The 15,988-nt window shown below is 46.7% G+C and overlaps 1 protein-coding gene across 2 annotated transcripts in view; it reads left to right on the forward strand.

Moving 5' to 3' along the window:
- The window catches only part of NEK9 (NIMA related kinase 9), a 32,851-nt gene extending 17,930 nt beyond the window's left edge, over positions 1-14,921 (forward strand). The window contains exons 11-22 of one of the 2 annotated variants that reach the window (XM_074996760.1): positions 1,304-1,448; positions 1,802-2,002; positions 2,548-2,594; positions 4,035-4,190; positions 4,649-4,757; positions 5,463-5,624; positions 6,104-6,274; positions 6,503-6,562; positions 8,850-9,040; positions 10,950-11,114; positions 11,801-12,010; positions 12,493-14,921. In XM_074996760.1, coding sequence (XP_074852861.1) covers positions 1,304-1,448; positions 1,802-2,002; positions 2,548-2,594; positions 4,035-4,190; positions 4,649-4,757; positions 5,463-5,624; positions 6,104-6,274; positions 6,503-6,562; positions 8,850-9,040; positions 10,950-11,114; positions 11,801-12,010; positions 12,493-12,609 — 1,734 coding nt within the window. In that variant the 3' untranslated portion in view covers positions 12,610-14,921. Of the gene's footprint in view, positions 1-1,303; positions 1,449-1,801; positions 2,003-2,547; positions 2,595-4,034; positions 4,191-4,648; positions 4,758-5,462; positions 5,625-6,103; positions 6,275-6,502; positions 6,563-8,849; positions 9,041-10,949; positions 11,115-11,800; positions 12,011-12,486 lie in introns of both variants that reach the window. The other variant, XM_074996759.1, reaches the window with a different exon arrangement.
- The last annotated feature ends 1,067 nt before the right edge of the window (positions 14,922-15,988 follow it).

A 15,988-nucleotide genomic window follows, 5' to 3' on the forward strand; every position in this document is an offset into this window, starting at 1 on the left:
CAGCCATAGGTCAGTTTTCCTGGACACTAGAAACAGAAGCATGGGAGCTCAGGAAGGTGAGAGAAGAGGTGTAGGCAAATCTGGGGATTGGACAAAGTAGCAGAAATGATTAGAGGCAGCCCCTTTGGTACTAACCTAAACCTCTCATTTATATTTTTATGGGGGGAAGAGGAATTCGTCTGTTGAAAAGCTGCTGCTATTACCCAAAACTTCAGCATACCAAAGGGTGTCAAGTTGGGAATGTGTTATGATGCCTTGAGCCAAGCACCTTCCTTTTTTTGCCCACCCTGAAGTGCAGTGGTGTTCTTATACTATTCCATTGGCCTGTATCTGTTTTTGGAAAGGGTTTTCAGAGACCATACAGAATAGGTAGGGAAGCCCATTAGAGGGCAGGAAACGTGTGAGTGCAGGAAACATGGCCTGGCTGGATATACGTAGAAATCTGAGTAATCTGCAACAGGGTGGTTCCAGATTCTGCAGCAAGGGTCCTTGTTTTCAGTGACCAAAATGGAGTGTAAAAAGTTGATCTTCTAGTGAGTTGCTTTGGTATCAAACTAAACAAATGTATACTGCACCTACATTTTCAGTGTTCTTCAGAGTTTTGTATTGACAGCACATAACTGCAGCACAGGACATGTTCAGAGGAAAGGGGAAGAGCAGGACATATTGATAATTGAGTAGGGGATAGGTCTGTTGGGGATTATGGGACAAATATGTTCAATGCTAAAACCATCAGTAAGGCCATTAATACTGTTGACACTTTGTCACGTCCAGGTTTCAGTATCAGCAGTCCCTCAAGATGAATGGGGAAAGTTCATGATTCTCAGAGCTGTCAATTCAATCTGTCTGCAGACTCAGGCAGACATTGCTTCATCAGTGACACTTGTTTCACATGCATAAAGATTTATTTGCACCCATAAGTATGGGTAGTGTATGTGAATAATGAAAGCTGAGATCCTTGAGCACAATTCAGCAGCAACAAGTATATTCTGCAGCATCATAGATTATGTCTTAGCCATATAATGTACCTGTCCATTTGGGTAGGCATGAAAGGGGGGAGACATTCCTTTCTGACCCCTATGGTCATCAGCTGACAGCTTGAAACCTGATTGCTCTTCCTTAGGGCATACCTAAAGCTATCTGAAAGCCCCAAATGGCATTTCAGTGGTGCTTGGTGTCATGTCCCATTGAGATACCAGTTTTCTCTTGCTCCTTCTTCTTCCCTGCTCATCCTTAGAGACTTCAAAGATAGTGACAATATCCCTCTGGACATGCATCCTTACCAGGTTTTTATGTATTGCAGAATATGCAGGGGGGTACAAAGCTTCATGGCCAGCTGGGGCATGGAGACAAAGCTTCCTACCGGCAGCCAAAGCGTGTGGAGAAGTTGCAGGGGAAGGCTATTAACCAGGTGTCCTGTGGTGATGACTTTACTGTTTGCATCACAGGTGAGAGACTGATTGGGTGGCATGAGAAGAGACCCTGATCTGCTCCACTGTGGACCAGTCAGCTGCCAAGTTCAAATCAATAAAGCAATTTTACCAGGGGAAAGGCTACAATATGGCTTTTTCTGAGCTTTTCAGACAAGAGACCTGCAGGTCCAAGCATGCAATAATCTATATTAATATGAACAACCAAGTTTCATTTTAGGCAAAAACTTATAGTCCCCTGGGGCCAGTCCTCTTTATTAAAGATGAGGCTGCCCACAAGGATTGGGCACCTTTGGCCATCCCACAGGAGGTTAACAGGCAGCCTGATGCACGCTCCATGTGTGGACTGAGTTTCCCCTTCTTCCATGCAGATGAAGGCCAGGTGTATGCCTTTGGCTCGGACTACTATGGCTGCATGGGTGTTGACAAGGTGTTTGGGTCTGAGGTCCTGGACCCACTGCACCTGGACTTCTTCCTCAACAATCCTGTGGAGCAGGTCTCCTGTGGAGATAATCATGTGGCTGTTCTGACGAGAAATAAAGAGGTCTACTCGTGGGGCTGTGGCGAGTATGGTATGTGCAGTCTCACCACATCCTCTTTCTGGGATCTGCTCCAAACTTTGGAGGCCTAGGGAGGTCAGACACTGTTTGGCCCTGAGATGGAATGGAGACACTCTACTCTTACCTGCAGCTGACAGGATGGTGGCTAAGATGCAGTTATATAAAGCGGAGGATGCATGTGGGCTGCCTAGGGCACTTTGGGAGCCAAAAATCACCAAGTCATTCATGGAGGTTTCTTTCCAGTTTAGACTGAGACACGAGAAATGAGCCATTGATTTTACTCTAAGAAGTCAGGAGGCGGAGTGGTTTCCCCAGGAATAGGTAGTCTCCACCTCTGGGATGGAGGATTCCCTGGAAACTGGAGCAGTGCACTTGGTCCTTGGAGAAGTTATCCTGATGAATGGGGGAAGCAGCATTGTTTTCTGAGAAGAAGGGCTCCTAACTTTGTGGGATTCTGCTAAGAGTGAAGAAGGACAAGGGCATGTCTCTGGGACATGCCCCTCAGTCTTGAGGAAGATTGTGCCTTATTGTGTCTCACCACAGCTTCTCTGATACAGGTCGCCTGGGTTTGGATTCAGAAGAGGATCACTACACCCCTCAGAAGGTAAAACTCCCCTGTCTCCTTATTAAACACTTCTTGAGCATTAATCCGTACACAGATGAGTCACTGTTTTTGAACATTCACTGCCCGAGTTTTTCCCAATGCACTGCAGAGCTTTGAGGGGTTCATATTCACTTATTCACCTCGCCAGTCACAGGCTCTAGATCTAATAGCTGCTATCAGTCCATCTCGGAAGGTAGATACAGTTCTCAAAATGGCCAAACTTGGATGTTCCCCTGCCTTCTGACTTCCGGCTTCACTGCTCGGAGACTTGCTTGCAGAGAGAAATAATAGCTGAATTTCACAAGAAAGCCCCATAGGAGGGCAGCTTCCTGAACTAGTAGTCAGTACCAGATTTGATGTACCAGATCTCCAGATGGGAAATTTGTGTTTGTGTAACCTACTGGAAATCTTTGAGCATTTCACAAAATAATGGCAAAAGTAAAATGAGCTGATATAATTTGTTAGAGATTATTTGGAAGTCCATATAAAACCCCTCGCAAAAACAGTGGGAGATATAGTTCTGTCATGAGTTATAAACCTGCTAAGAGGCAGAAAATAAAGGATTGGATAATTTTCTAATATTCTCCATGGAAAGAATTCTTGGAGGCTCCAAGTTTTGTTTTGTTTGCATTTACTAACAATTGGAATAGGTGGCTGAACGAGGGTGAGAAGGTGTTAAATTTAGCAGATTATACAAAATCGTGTAGGTTAGTCAATAGTGCACTCTGCAATCAGAAACAGCAAATTGTTTGTTGAATAGTAACAGAGAGGAAGCCGTGCTATTTTGCTAGTCTTTAAAGTGCTACTTGACTGCTTTTGTTTTGATAGCAAATTGTTTGTTTGGATGGCTAAAATTTGATCATTTTCCTGCACTCACTACAAAGATCACTCCTCGCCATCTTTTCTTTACCAAAAAGGTGTTATGTAGATAAACAATCACCTGGTCTTGCACATGTTCTTACTTCTCCTATGTTCCTTGTTAGTTGTTCTAATTCAGTAAAGGATCAGATGTTTAATTTAAATATGAAGAAGATGTGGAAAGGAAAAAAAATCATACTTCGGGGATAAAAGCCAAACTCTGATCGTGCTTAAGAAGTAACTTCCCTTATGGAATAATATTTACTAATGCAAGATACCATGAAGGCCACAAGCTAATTAGGTTTCACCATAGGAGCACACATTGATATGGATGGACGTTAGGTCACATAACCAAAATATTTGTCAGGAAGACATAACTTACATGTGGGCAGCTTATTCCATTAGGTAGTTTCTTATGCATTCATCTGTAGCAGCTTACACTGGCCGTTGTCAGGGATAGGAGGTAGACTGGAAGAACCACTGCTTTAATGCAGTCAGGTGTTTCCTGCGATCTAGGTTTGGTCCTTGGTTTTTGCTCTGTAGCTGTCAGGATTTGATTTTTGGCATTTGTTTTCAATTTAGGTGAATGTTCCAAAGACCTTGAATATTGTGTCAGTCCAGTGTGGCTGTGATGGGACTTTCCTGCTGACCCAGACGGGCAAAGTGCTGGCATGTGGACTCAACGAGTTCAACAAACTGGGCCTGAACCAATGTACATCTGGGATCATTAATCATGATGTGAGTGCACCTGGTGCTCCTGTGGCTGCTCCCAAGGTTACTTAGAAGATGAGGAAGCAGAAATCCCCCAACAGTGGCAAGGGATCCATTGCATGGGATATGTCCATCCACTGGATCTCAGCTCAGAGCAGCAGGATGAAGGGAAATCTTAAGGCACACCTGCTAGTATGATGAGAGGGGCAAATCCATCCCAGCCTCACATCTTCCACTGGGTTCAGATCACTTTTGTGGTGGTAAAAAGAGTATATTAGGTGCATCTGGGCAACTCCTATAACATAAGTGGAATCTGAGCCTGGTAGGAATTGCTTTGCCTTCTTGCAGGGCTCTTGGACCCAGGACTCTCATCAACTCATGACCTGCATAGGTAGATCTTGGCTGGTAAATGTGCATGATACGTGTGCCTCTGGGGCGCTTTCTCTAGGGTTTATCTTTTCTCTATGTCTGGTCTCTTCCTTCAGACCTACCATGAAGTTCCCTACACCACTTCCCTTACTCTGGCCAAACAGCTGTCCTTCTACAAGATCCGCACCATTGCCCCAGGAAAGACACACACAGCTTCCATAGATGGTGAGACCTACTCACAGTGCCAGTTGTGTTGGGGGAATGGCTCCACTTCCCCACTCCCAGTTAAAGGACTTAGTTGTAATCTCCAGGGATAGGCTTTCACAGTACATGTCACTGGCTTGTATGCTGTGCTCAGAGTTAGTAGGATACCCTTTGTTCTGGTCCTTTAAATTGGCTCTATTTCATTCCAGCTCCACTGAGCAAAGTAGAAGCTGCTGAAGACATATCCAGTGAGCGTGGGCTCTGAAGATTTTAGATCGGGTCTTAGTTCCCTTTCTCCTGGCTGTCAGTTCCTGGAGCAGGCATGAACTTCAGCCTGTTTTGCCAGCAGCAATATTAGAACTTGTTCATCCTTCCCTAAGGGGAATGGAGGGTTGTGCAAGGAAAGGAGAATATCGTGGGTGGGACTGACATTCAGCTTTAGAACCTGATCAGGAATCTTGGTTCCCCTGTCAGAGCATCTCAGTTAAGGGCCTGGGAGGAGTCATGGGATCCAGAGTCAAAGTTGGGAACCAAAGAGAGCATTGAATGGCTGGGGGATTTGCTTGGGTTGAAGCAGTTTTCACTGGTTAATAGCCCTCTTCCGGCATGAACAGATTCTTAGCAGACTCCTTTTTGGTCATGGGCTGTTGCTACTAATTCTCTCTGCATCCATTGCTGCTTCCTGTGTTGGGTACCCACTATGACTCTCCTCAATCCTCCTCACAGAGCGGGGCCGCTTACTGACCTTCGGCTCCAACAAGTGCGGACAGCTGGGTGTTGGTGACTATAAGAAACATCTGGGAATTAACCTGCTGGGAGGCCCCCTTGGGGGGAAGCAGGTGATCAGAGTTTCATGTGGAGATGAATTCACCATAGCTGCTACTGACGGTGAGTAGGCATGTGAGAGGCTGCAGTGGATGACTCCTGCGGGCTGGGTCTGCAGAATGATTTCAGACATTTGACTCCCATCTAGCTGTGGAAATATTTCTTTTATCTTCTGCCATTCAGGGCTGCACAGAGAGGCTGCAGTCTTTGCAACTATTGCTTCACAATCAAGCTCCGAAAGGTTGTGACTGGACCAAGGAAATTCCCAGATTAGTGGCATATTAGTGGGACAGGGCAGCACAAAACTTTAGCTAAGGTCCATAGGCTGCCCAGTGGGGGGCTGGAGCCTGGCTGCTAGACTCCTACACACAATTTTAGCCTTCAAGGTGCTGGGGAGAAGCAGGCTGACTAGATGCCCTGTCTGACTTGAACTGGAGTAGTTATAGGAAAAGTGGGGTCTCTATTGAGTCCAGGCAGGTGGGCCCCTGGAAAGGTAAATGAGGTGTTTTTACATTCAGGCTGATGGACCAGTTTTTCCATAGATAACCATATCTTTGCCTGGGGCAATGGTGGGAATGGACGTCTGGCAATGACACCGACAGAGAGAGCTCATGGCTCTGATATTTGTACTTCGTGGCCTCGACCCATTTTTGGGTCCCTGCATTATGTTCCAGATTTGTCCTGCCGTGGCTGGCACACCATTCTCATTGTTGGTGAGTGTAATTCAGGGACGGGGCTGGCTCCAAAGATGTTTGTTGTGATAACTCACTACTCACTGACCTGGGCTTGCTGGCTGGGAGGGTCAAAATCATTCTAGGGGAACTTGCTGGTAACTCAGTGTCAGCCCCAGTACTAGAAGACTGGCTTTATCCTGTTTTGATTTATACCACCTTTGTGAGAGCCTCTTTGCTAAAGGGATGCTCTGTTTTTTTTTCCCATAGAAAAGGTGCTGAATTCCAAAACCATCCGTTCCAACAGTAGTGGCTTGTCCATCGGTACTGGTGAGTAATCAACCCTAGGTAAAAGCAACGTGGGTCACTCCACAGCTGGGGGTTCCTGAGCAGCAACAGGTTTGATACACACTGAAAAGTTCCAGAGGCAAATACTTCTCCTATCATCGTGCGCCTCCGAGGTACTACAGTGCTGGAGAGGGAGGCTGTCAGCTGGCTCCAGTAGGAGTGGAGACCAGGAAGCCCTTTGCAGGCAAGCAGCAGTGAGGGTGGGATGGGTAATATCCCACCCTCACTGCTGCTTGCCTGCAAAGGGCTTCCTGGTCTCCACTCCTACTGGAGCCGGCTGACAGCCTGCCTGTCCAGCACTGTAGTACCTCGGAGCCACATGATGATAGGGGAGTATTTGCCTCTCTCATTGTGTACACATGTGCACGCGCGCACACACAGAGCTTGTGCCAGCAGAATCAGTCCTTGTAAATCAAAACAGGTTTCAGTCCACACAACCCCTGCCCAGAAGCGTGAGAGCTGAGAAGACTAGAGCAGCTGGAATTTCTGAGGCCCTGTAGGTAACAAATGTAAAAACCAAGCACCAGAAAAGTAAAAATCACCTGTATATTGCAGAGTAAGTTAGACTGTGAGTAGACAAGGAGACTCATGATCTATGCAGGGTGGTTCTGTTGTCTTATCCAGTCACTGTGGTATCTAGGTATGAATTATGGTGTCGGTGTCCAACTGTACAGGCTCAGGCCTCTATTTTTTCAGGCTTGGCCCCTGCGCTCAGGGCACGGTGTGAATGGATGCAAATCAGTCCTGTGACAGGGTTTCATTTCTGCTTTTGAAAGCCCTCAAAAATGTGAGGGACTTTGAATAACGAGAGGGAGGCCAGCTAGTGCGCAAGATGACGATGCATTCTAGGATACACTAGCAGGAATGTCACAAACAAGACACAAGAAGCAATTCTTCTACTCTACTTTGCACTGCTTATGCCTCAAGTGGAGTATTGTGTTCAGTTCTGGGCCCCATATTTCAAGAAGGATTTGGAGAGGGTCCAGAGAAGAGCAACAAAAGTGATTAAAGGTCTAGCAAAAATTACCTTATAAGGGAAGAGTGAAAGAATTAAGTTTTGCTTAGTTTGGGAAAGAGAAGACTGAGTGGGGATATAATAGCTTTTAAGTATATAAAAGGTTGCTAGAAGGAGAGGGGAGAAAAATTAGTCCGAAGTCTCTGAGAGTAGAATAAGAAGCAATGGGTTTAAATTGCAGCAAGGGAAGATTACGCTGGACATTAGGAAAAACTTTCTGTCAGGGTAGTTAGGCACTGGACTAAATTCCCTTGATTGTGGAATCTCCATCGTTGGTGATATTTAAGAGCAGGTTAGATAAATACCTGTCAGAGATTATCTAGGTTGGTGCTTGGTCCTGTTGTAAATGCAGGAGACTAGATTCAATGACTTCTGGAGGACCCTTTCAGGTCTAGCATTCACTCATTCTATGAGGAAGGTTAAGCATAAGAGGAAGGATCTGGGTAGCAGGGGAGATGCCACTCATGCTAGATGAGCAGCAAGCGATAGGCAGGAGCTGAGCTGTGTGCAAGCCTTTAGATTAATAGAGAAAGGTGAGTGGGGAAGTGATATGGGGACAGCTGCTGGAGAGGACAGCTTTGGCAGAAACATTATGGATAAACTAAAGAACAAGGGCAGAGGCTTGTTGGCAGGAGAGCTGGACATTGTGGGGTCTGTCAAGTTAGCTTAACCTGGGATTCCCGTGCTTCAGCAATTCTCAGTTACTGATGCAATAACCCAAAACGGTAGTGATCTCATCACCTTTCCAATAGACACTGTATGAGGGTTAGGTAGGCAGGACAGGTTGATAGGATTGGAGCAGATGCTAGTGGAGGTGGTAGGACTGGATGGGTGGCTACAGATATGGAGAAAGGGTTGGTGTGTGGGGAGAAAGCAGTCAACTCTTCTGTCTGATCTATCTGGGCATTTGCTGTCAGTGTCCCTTTTATGTAACGGGCAGCTTGATGGATGAAGTGGTGGTTACCTATCTGAGTACTTATCTGGGACTTTTGTGTGGTGAGGGATGGAGCCAGGAGGCAAGAGTGTGTGGAACTGGCTGCATGGTGTTTTCCAAGTTACATAGCTGGAAGGAGATGCAGTCCAGGCATATACTACCTTCACCCTCAGGTTTCTGCAGTTAAAGTAGTTTCCAAGGGGGTCATGTTCCTCTTCTGTTTTCTGTGCCTCATTTGTGGTTCAGTGGCAGCTGCATTCCCTTCACTGGCAGAGCCACAGAAATGTGTAAGGTTGTTGCTTCTCTTTCTTGTTTGCCAGTGGCTCAGAGCTCCACAACTGGTGGAGGAGAAGAGGAGGAAAATGAACAGGAATCTGAGACCCCTGAGCCAAGCGGAGGTTTTCGAGGAACCATGGAAGCAGATTGTGGAATGGGAGGATGGATCAGTCCCACAGAGACCATGGGAGACAGCAGTGCCAACAGCAGCTCCTGCCCAGGCTGGCTGCGTAAGGTAACAGCTAAGGAGAACCAACTGCCCCGTGTTCCTCAAAGGGTCCAGCAAGAGAAACTCTCTTAAGAGGCTTCTCTCTAAATTATCTGCAGCCTTTGTTCTTCCCCGCCAGAGGGCACAGGAGACTCCCTCTTCACCAAATTGACATTTCTCTGCATTCCTTGTTCTGTGGGAGTACCTGGAATTAGATACACAGCAGTCACCACCCGTTTGGTCAACTTGACATACCCTGTACATTTACACATCTCGTACATCATTTGAAAGCTTATGTCTGCTTTAAGATGATGTACAGTGTGGAGCTGTCAAGTGGTGCCATTATCATAGAAATGGGATAAATATTGATACCATCGACACATTAAAATAACCACTTTGAAATACTTGCATTAATTTCTTTAGTAAAATTACTCTAGGTATTAATGCAAGATACAAAATTGGATGCTTTAGTGACCCCAAGTGTCCCGACAATGATCTAAAGCAGTGGTTCCCAAACTTTTTGGCATCACATACCCCACCTTTTGATTTTTGAGGAACCTTCATGGCCCCCCCACCTCTTCTTTACCATCATCCATCCCCCCTTTCAACAAACAATTCAATTAGTAATTTAAAATAAACACAATAACTTGATATAAAAATGTTATTTATCCTGCGTTGCTGGGGCGAGCCACCTGCCTGCCAGCCCAGACTGCCCAAGCCCCATGCTGCTGGGGCCAGCCACCCACCTGCCAGCCTGAGCAGCCCAAGCCCTGTGCTTTGGGGGCCAGCTGCCAGCCCAAGTCACCTGAGCCCTGTGATGCTGGGGCCAGCTGCCCAGGCACTGAGAGTCCTACAAGCTGGCCAGCCGCCCGACCCCCGTGAGCTGCCCACCCAAGCCCCTCCCATCCCACAAAGCCAGGCGTCACCAGCCCCCTGCTCTTACCCCATCCCCCTCACCTCAGCCAGGCACCCCAGTCTCTCATCTAATCCCATCCTCCTCCTCCCCCACCCAACCCACATTTACTCATCTTTGCAGAAGGCAGCTAGCTCCACATGGGTCTTTGCTGGCTGCCTGCTTTTTATAGCAGCTGCATGGAGGTCACCCACGTAAAATGGCAGGGGCTGAGAGCTGGCAGCAAAGGCCAGCTCGCTCTTTAAGTGGGAGACATGATGGGGGGCTGGGTCGCCTCGTGCCCTCCCTGGAATGTCTTCACATCCCCACAGGGGGGCACGCCCCCCAGGTTGGGAAACCATGATCTAAAGGGTGAAGCAAAATCTAGTAATAAATTTGTACAGGTATCATTGACGTGTAATATCACTGGTAACATCTCAAGTCAACATGACCTCGTTCATCGTGATCTCTGTTGAGAATGCATGGAATTACAATGTCTTCATTGCCTTGGCTTGGCTTGTGTACAATTCTGTGCAGAGAAGATTGTTCTGAATACAGACACAGTTGATTGAGCAGCAGGCATAAATAAGGTCATATAGAATCACAGATGTATATTGGGCCCTTGAAGAGTACAGATCGCAGCAGCTTTGAGTCCTGCTGAGCCAGGCAGTGTCACCTCTCCCTGACCATAGCTCTGCAGAGATGGGCTACCGCGGGAGGGGGACACCTTGACATTAGCACTCCCCTTTTCTTCCCCTTCCATCTTTGCACAGTTAACAGCAGGGTCCTGGAAGGGAGCAACTGCAGAATGGAACTGCATGGCGGGAGGGGCATCTGAACAGGTGCTGTCTCTCCTGCGGGAGGCAGACTTGATAGAAATGTTCGTAGACTGGATCTGGCCCATCTGGCTATATTTTACCCATCCCTGCCTTCTGTTGTGACTTGTTTTCCACCCAAGAAGGTGCTCTGCCCTGGCTCAAGATATTCAGGGTGTTTGAGAGCAGGAGAAATCTCTGACATAATGCTGCTTCTGTGTGTGTTCAGGAACTGGAGAATGCTGAATTCATTCCCATGCCTGACAGCCCCTTTCCTATGAGTACTGACTCTTCAGAGCCTGAAAAGGAGACTCTTCCCTACCAGGAACTGCAAGGTCTCAAAATGGCCTCTGATGCACCTGCTGATTTCAGTAAGCCCAAGACAGAGCCCCAGGTAACATATATGTTAAGACCACATCTCCTGCAATGAATGATGATTTACTAAAAGGTGACAGGACCATATATAGCACCGTTTGACTTGTGGGGGAGGTCCTGTGAGGACAATTGGGTTAGGTTAATTGACAATCGGGCTGAGAGTGGAAAAGGGCATGTTAGTGATGTTCACAGCTAGTGCTAACTTGGGTGGGGAGTTGTGAATATCAGGATATCAGGAGAGAGAAATTCAAGCAGTCTTGTGAGCAAGAAATAAAATTAGTTTCAGTTTAGTGCAGATAAAGCCTCTGTGGAAATACAACTCCATGCTGAGAGACTCCAGTGGGAGGGAGGAACTTGGAAGCAAGGAGAGGCAAGGAATTATTACGGGAGTTTACTGTGCTGCCATCCCTAGATGAGATGCTAAATCCTGACTCTCTTGGGAAATCAGGCTGGGGTGGAGAGGCACCAACAAGGATCTCAGCATGACAAGCAGGTAGGAACAAGAGCTGCAAAGAGGAAGAGGGAGGAAAATGTATCCAAGCTGGGGTAAGGGAAAGTTGGCAGTGAATAACATAAGGGTTAATATCATGCTGACCTGGGTCCCCAAAGATCCAGCACTTAAGTGTTTGGAAATCTGAATTTTCAGCAGCTCTGGTGCCATCTCCCATCCTTATTTTCTCTCTTCACTCTCCACTCTTTTTGCAGCAACCATGTTCAGCTCCAGGCCTACCCTGTGTAGATGGAAAGTCGGTGTCTCCAGCTGCACCCTGTGCATGTAGCACTTTGCAGACTGAAGTGGAGCGGCTGCAGGGCTTGGTGTTACAGTGTTTGGCTGATCAAAAGAAGCTGCAGCAGGAAACCAGTCGTCTCAGTGCCCAGCTCCAGAGGTTCTGCCGGGGGACAGAAGGAGTACAGGTGAGGATACCCCTTGTGCTGGATGTTCAGGCCACTAATTCAGGCTGAAAACCCCCACACCCCTTGGAAGAGTGGGAGGGTAGAGAACTTGGATCCTGGCTGTGTTTGGAAGAGTGGGTGGGAGGAGAACCTTTCAATCAAACTCAAGTCTCTTAAGCTAACAGGAGGTGGGACAGAGTAGATGGGTGTAGGGTAAAAATTCCTTGCCTTTTGCTCTTGGTCAGCTGTAAAGATGGGCTAGTTTACTCTACAGCCATAAGTTAGTGGTAACACAACCGTAAGATAGGCATTTCAGTTTCTTAGGGGCCTTAGGTAACTTGTATGTTTTCTGACCAAGAAGAGGGGAGCAGTTAGATGTAGTGGAACTGTCATAGTAGCTCTCTCTGTAATGCTAGAAACTGCATCTAGAATAGCCAGCAAATTGTGTGTGGCCTGCAGCTGAGTTATGAGAGTGACTCACTATTTTGTCTGGGCAGCTGCAGGCTCATTCCAAAGGAACACAGACAGCTAAAGAAGAGATGGAAACGGATCCAAAAACTGACTTGGATTCAGATTCCTGGTGTCTGTTGGGAACGGACTCCTGCCGCTCCAGCCTCTAGTCTCCTGAGCCTGCTGGGATCCATCCAACTTCACAGCACACTAACAGAATGCAGAGAGCAGCTTTTCTGGCTTCAGGTCACTCGCAGACAAGGAGTGAGACTGGAAGCTCCAGAGGAGCACCCATGTATGTTTGGTGGGAGACACCTCCTTTAGATATGATCTAGGAGTGAGTTTTCAGAAACAGGGTCCTGAGCTCCAGGTCATGGTCAACTCAGTGATTATGGCAGCAGCAGCTCCTTTCTGTACCTCATCTGTCAATCCTGCCCATGAGGCAAGACAACCCTGGGCCCATCATGGTGATGGCTCCAGAAGCAGCTTGTGGCCCTTTTGTTATTTTGCTGCTTCCCAGGAGCAGCCGTTGGTATTCGAGCATCAATCAATGAAACTCTAGGTAAGAGAATAGTTGAGTATGGAAGCTGGCTGAACCCTAGCTCCCCATGTTCACTTTAGAGCAGAGAAGAACCCTGAGCTGCTCCCAGCTATTATGGCAAGGGGCAGAGCTCTAGCCTATGGGACAGCTCCATGCTGTTCATGGGCAAACAGAACTTTAAATATGTTTTACTTTGGAGGCAGTGGGGAGAGAGTTATAGAAAACATATCCCTGACTGAGATACAGCCTTTAGCCATGCAGCTGTGTGCCCCAGTCCTAGAAATACTTTATTTTGAGGGCCTAGCACTCAGCTAGTGCTTTTCACTTGCCCTGCACTGCACAAACAGAATTGCATGTAGTTTCCAGCTGTAGGAGAGAGAACTGCTTCCTATAGGATTCTTGAGTTTAGACTAGCTGCTTCCTAACCAGAAAAGTGCGTCTGGATTTCAGGCTGTGGCGCACTCCTAGCTGAACAGATGCAGTTAATTTTGGGTGCCAGAACTCTTCTTGTTACATGTGATTTCTCAGAGTGAGCCCACTGCTGTTCCTGCTTGCTTCTATTCCTCACCAAAGGTTAGAACCGTCTTGGTATTTTTTTTTTCTGTCCAGTGTTTTGACAAAATGGAAGCACAGCTGTCCTCTCAGCAGAGGTCTCTAAAGTAGTGCGCACAGAATGTATATTTCCCAAGGGCAATAGATGGTTAGGCCTTAATTCAAAGCTCACCCCTCTTCTAGAAGCACCAGCTTCACTCTCCCAAGGAACTTGAAGTGGGACTCTCTATATCCCTACTAGGGAATGAAATAGACTTTTCTAAATTGTTTAGTTAATTGACTTGGGGTGGATCTCTGGGGTGGAAAGGGCCTCTAGGGGTCAGCTAGTCCCTCAGATTTCCCCACGGTAGGGCTTGTAGGAAATAGAGTCCTTTCCTTCTTTGCAGTGGAGTGGGACTGTGATTTCATTCCCCAAAAACTATCCCTATCACCAGGTGCTCTAGTGTTGCCTTGTATCTTTCAATGAGAGCTGTTTCACCTACACGAGGAATTTTCTTCAGCCTTTTGTGGGAACAGACACCAAAGCATCCTGCTTGGAATCAGTGTTTTTAGGATCTTCTCCAGTGCTTACCACTGTAGTATCTTAGGCTGTTCTGCACAGCAATTGGGCAGAGTTCAGTCTGGCTGTCCTTATTGTTGTAGGGAGGGAAGGAGAGAGCAAGCCCCAATGTAGGGCCTTGAGTGCCTGGGATTCAAGGGTTGCTTGCCTTCTGTCGGTGATTGTACCCTCTCTTCTTCCATACGTATGAGAGCCAGTTCTCAGGTTAGAAGTCCCAGCATACGAGTTCTGTTGCTGCAGTGTAGATGGAATCTGTCGTATTGCAGCAGTGGCCTTGAGAAGGAACGAAGTGCTAAGCAGTCATAGCCAATAGGTGACCACCAGGCTGCTGAGATGTCTACAGGGCACTGCTGTCCTCACTTCTCGATGCTCTGCAGTTAGGAAGCTGGGTGGGCAGACTGAATTCCCCTTGGATCTAGTAAAGAATTCAATCCCTGACAGAAGGTGTCCTGTGCTCCACAACCTTGTATTTGCCTTAGAGGATTCACACTATCCAAGTTGTGCCTGTTATAGACCACTGATTTCAAACTAGCCAGCTATGCAACCAAAAAAGCAGTTTAAATCCAGCACGTTTTTTGCTGGAATGTGAAGGGCAAATGGGCACAAGTGCCTTTGAACATTTTTAACCCCCTTTTTACTCTTCCCCTTTTTGTGTTGCTAGCTCCTTATGCCAGTCTCCTGCTAGTTTTGCTATTGAGTTGCTATAGTGGAACAAGACTTATGCCTGCTTGGACACTGGCAGAATAACTAGCTTGTCATTGTCTTTCTTTGAAAGACTAAAGAGTGGAGTGGTTTGTAGTTTCTGTTTCAATAAATGTTTAAACTGGTTCTCCCATGTGTCCTGATTCAGTACATATTCCCTTCCCCACTCCACGCAGAATCTGAGCTTGGGGCAAGTCCCTATCAAAGCACTGTCTCCTATGTTCTCATTTCACCAAAAGATATGGGAAAGTGCTCCGAACTTAAGGGGCAAGTTGTGCATTGTACATACGTCTATGTGAAAAACTTTGTGTTCCCAGAGACACATAGTCACTTGATGTTGTTTTTCTTCCTGATGATGATGCCATTTTTACAACAGTTGAATGGTGCCAGGTGGGGAATGAGCAGCAAGAAAAGATGGGCTCAAAAGAAACAAGATCCTGGTTCTCTTACAACAGATTTTACTAGTGTTAACTATCCCACAATCACGTGCTCAGCAGTTACAACAAGCTGCACTGCTGCCAGTTCTGATGACTTAGTAGTAGTATTATCCCAACACCTAAGGACACCAGTTGTGGATCAGAGTCCCACTGTGCTGGGTGTGTACCAACACAACTGTCTGATTCTCCCTCACTTCTCTGGAGGTTTTAATTAGGGCCTCCTCCATTCCATGGTGTCTATACGCCTCCTGAGTCTGCAGATGAACTGAAACAATAGCTTAGTAAGAGGAGTGGCCTGCCCATTGTTAACTTCAAAATGTAAAGATGGCAAGCCAGTTATCTTTTGGCACAATAGGCCAGAGGACAATTTAGCCTACAACTTCAACGGTTCGCTATTTAATCTGCTCATTGTTTTAGCATACATTTCCTGTGAGCCCACAATCATCCAAACTGCCTCACAACTTGTCAACAGCTGTAAGCCCCATTTTCCCCACCAAGTATCAACTCCCCCCGCCCACCTTCTGTGATGCAGATCAGCATTGTTGACACCAGCAGCCTTTGGCACATTGACAAGAGGGTGAGGATGGTGTAAAATTGGATTTAATATAAACACATCACAGGTTATTGTATTGATTTTTCTGAACTAGGTTTATATTTAGTTCATTTTAAACATTCATTTATTCAGTAACAGAGAAGTAGCCATGTTCATCTGTACTCCAACAAAACAAAGCAGCAGAAATGTAGCACTTTAAAGATCA

The sequence above is a fragment of the Carettochelys insculpta genome, chromosome 6, assembly GCF_033958435.1.
Source record: "Carettochelys insculpta isolate YL-2023 chromosome 6, ASM3395843v1, whole genome shotgun sequence".
NCBI lineage: Eukaryota > Metazoa > Chordata > Testudines > Carettochelyidae > Carettochelys > Carettochelys insculpta.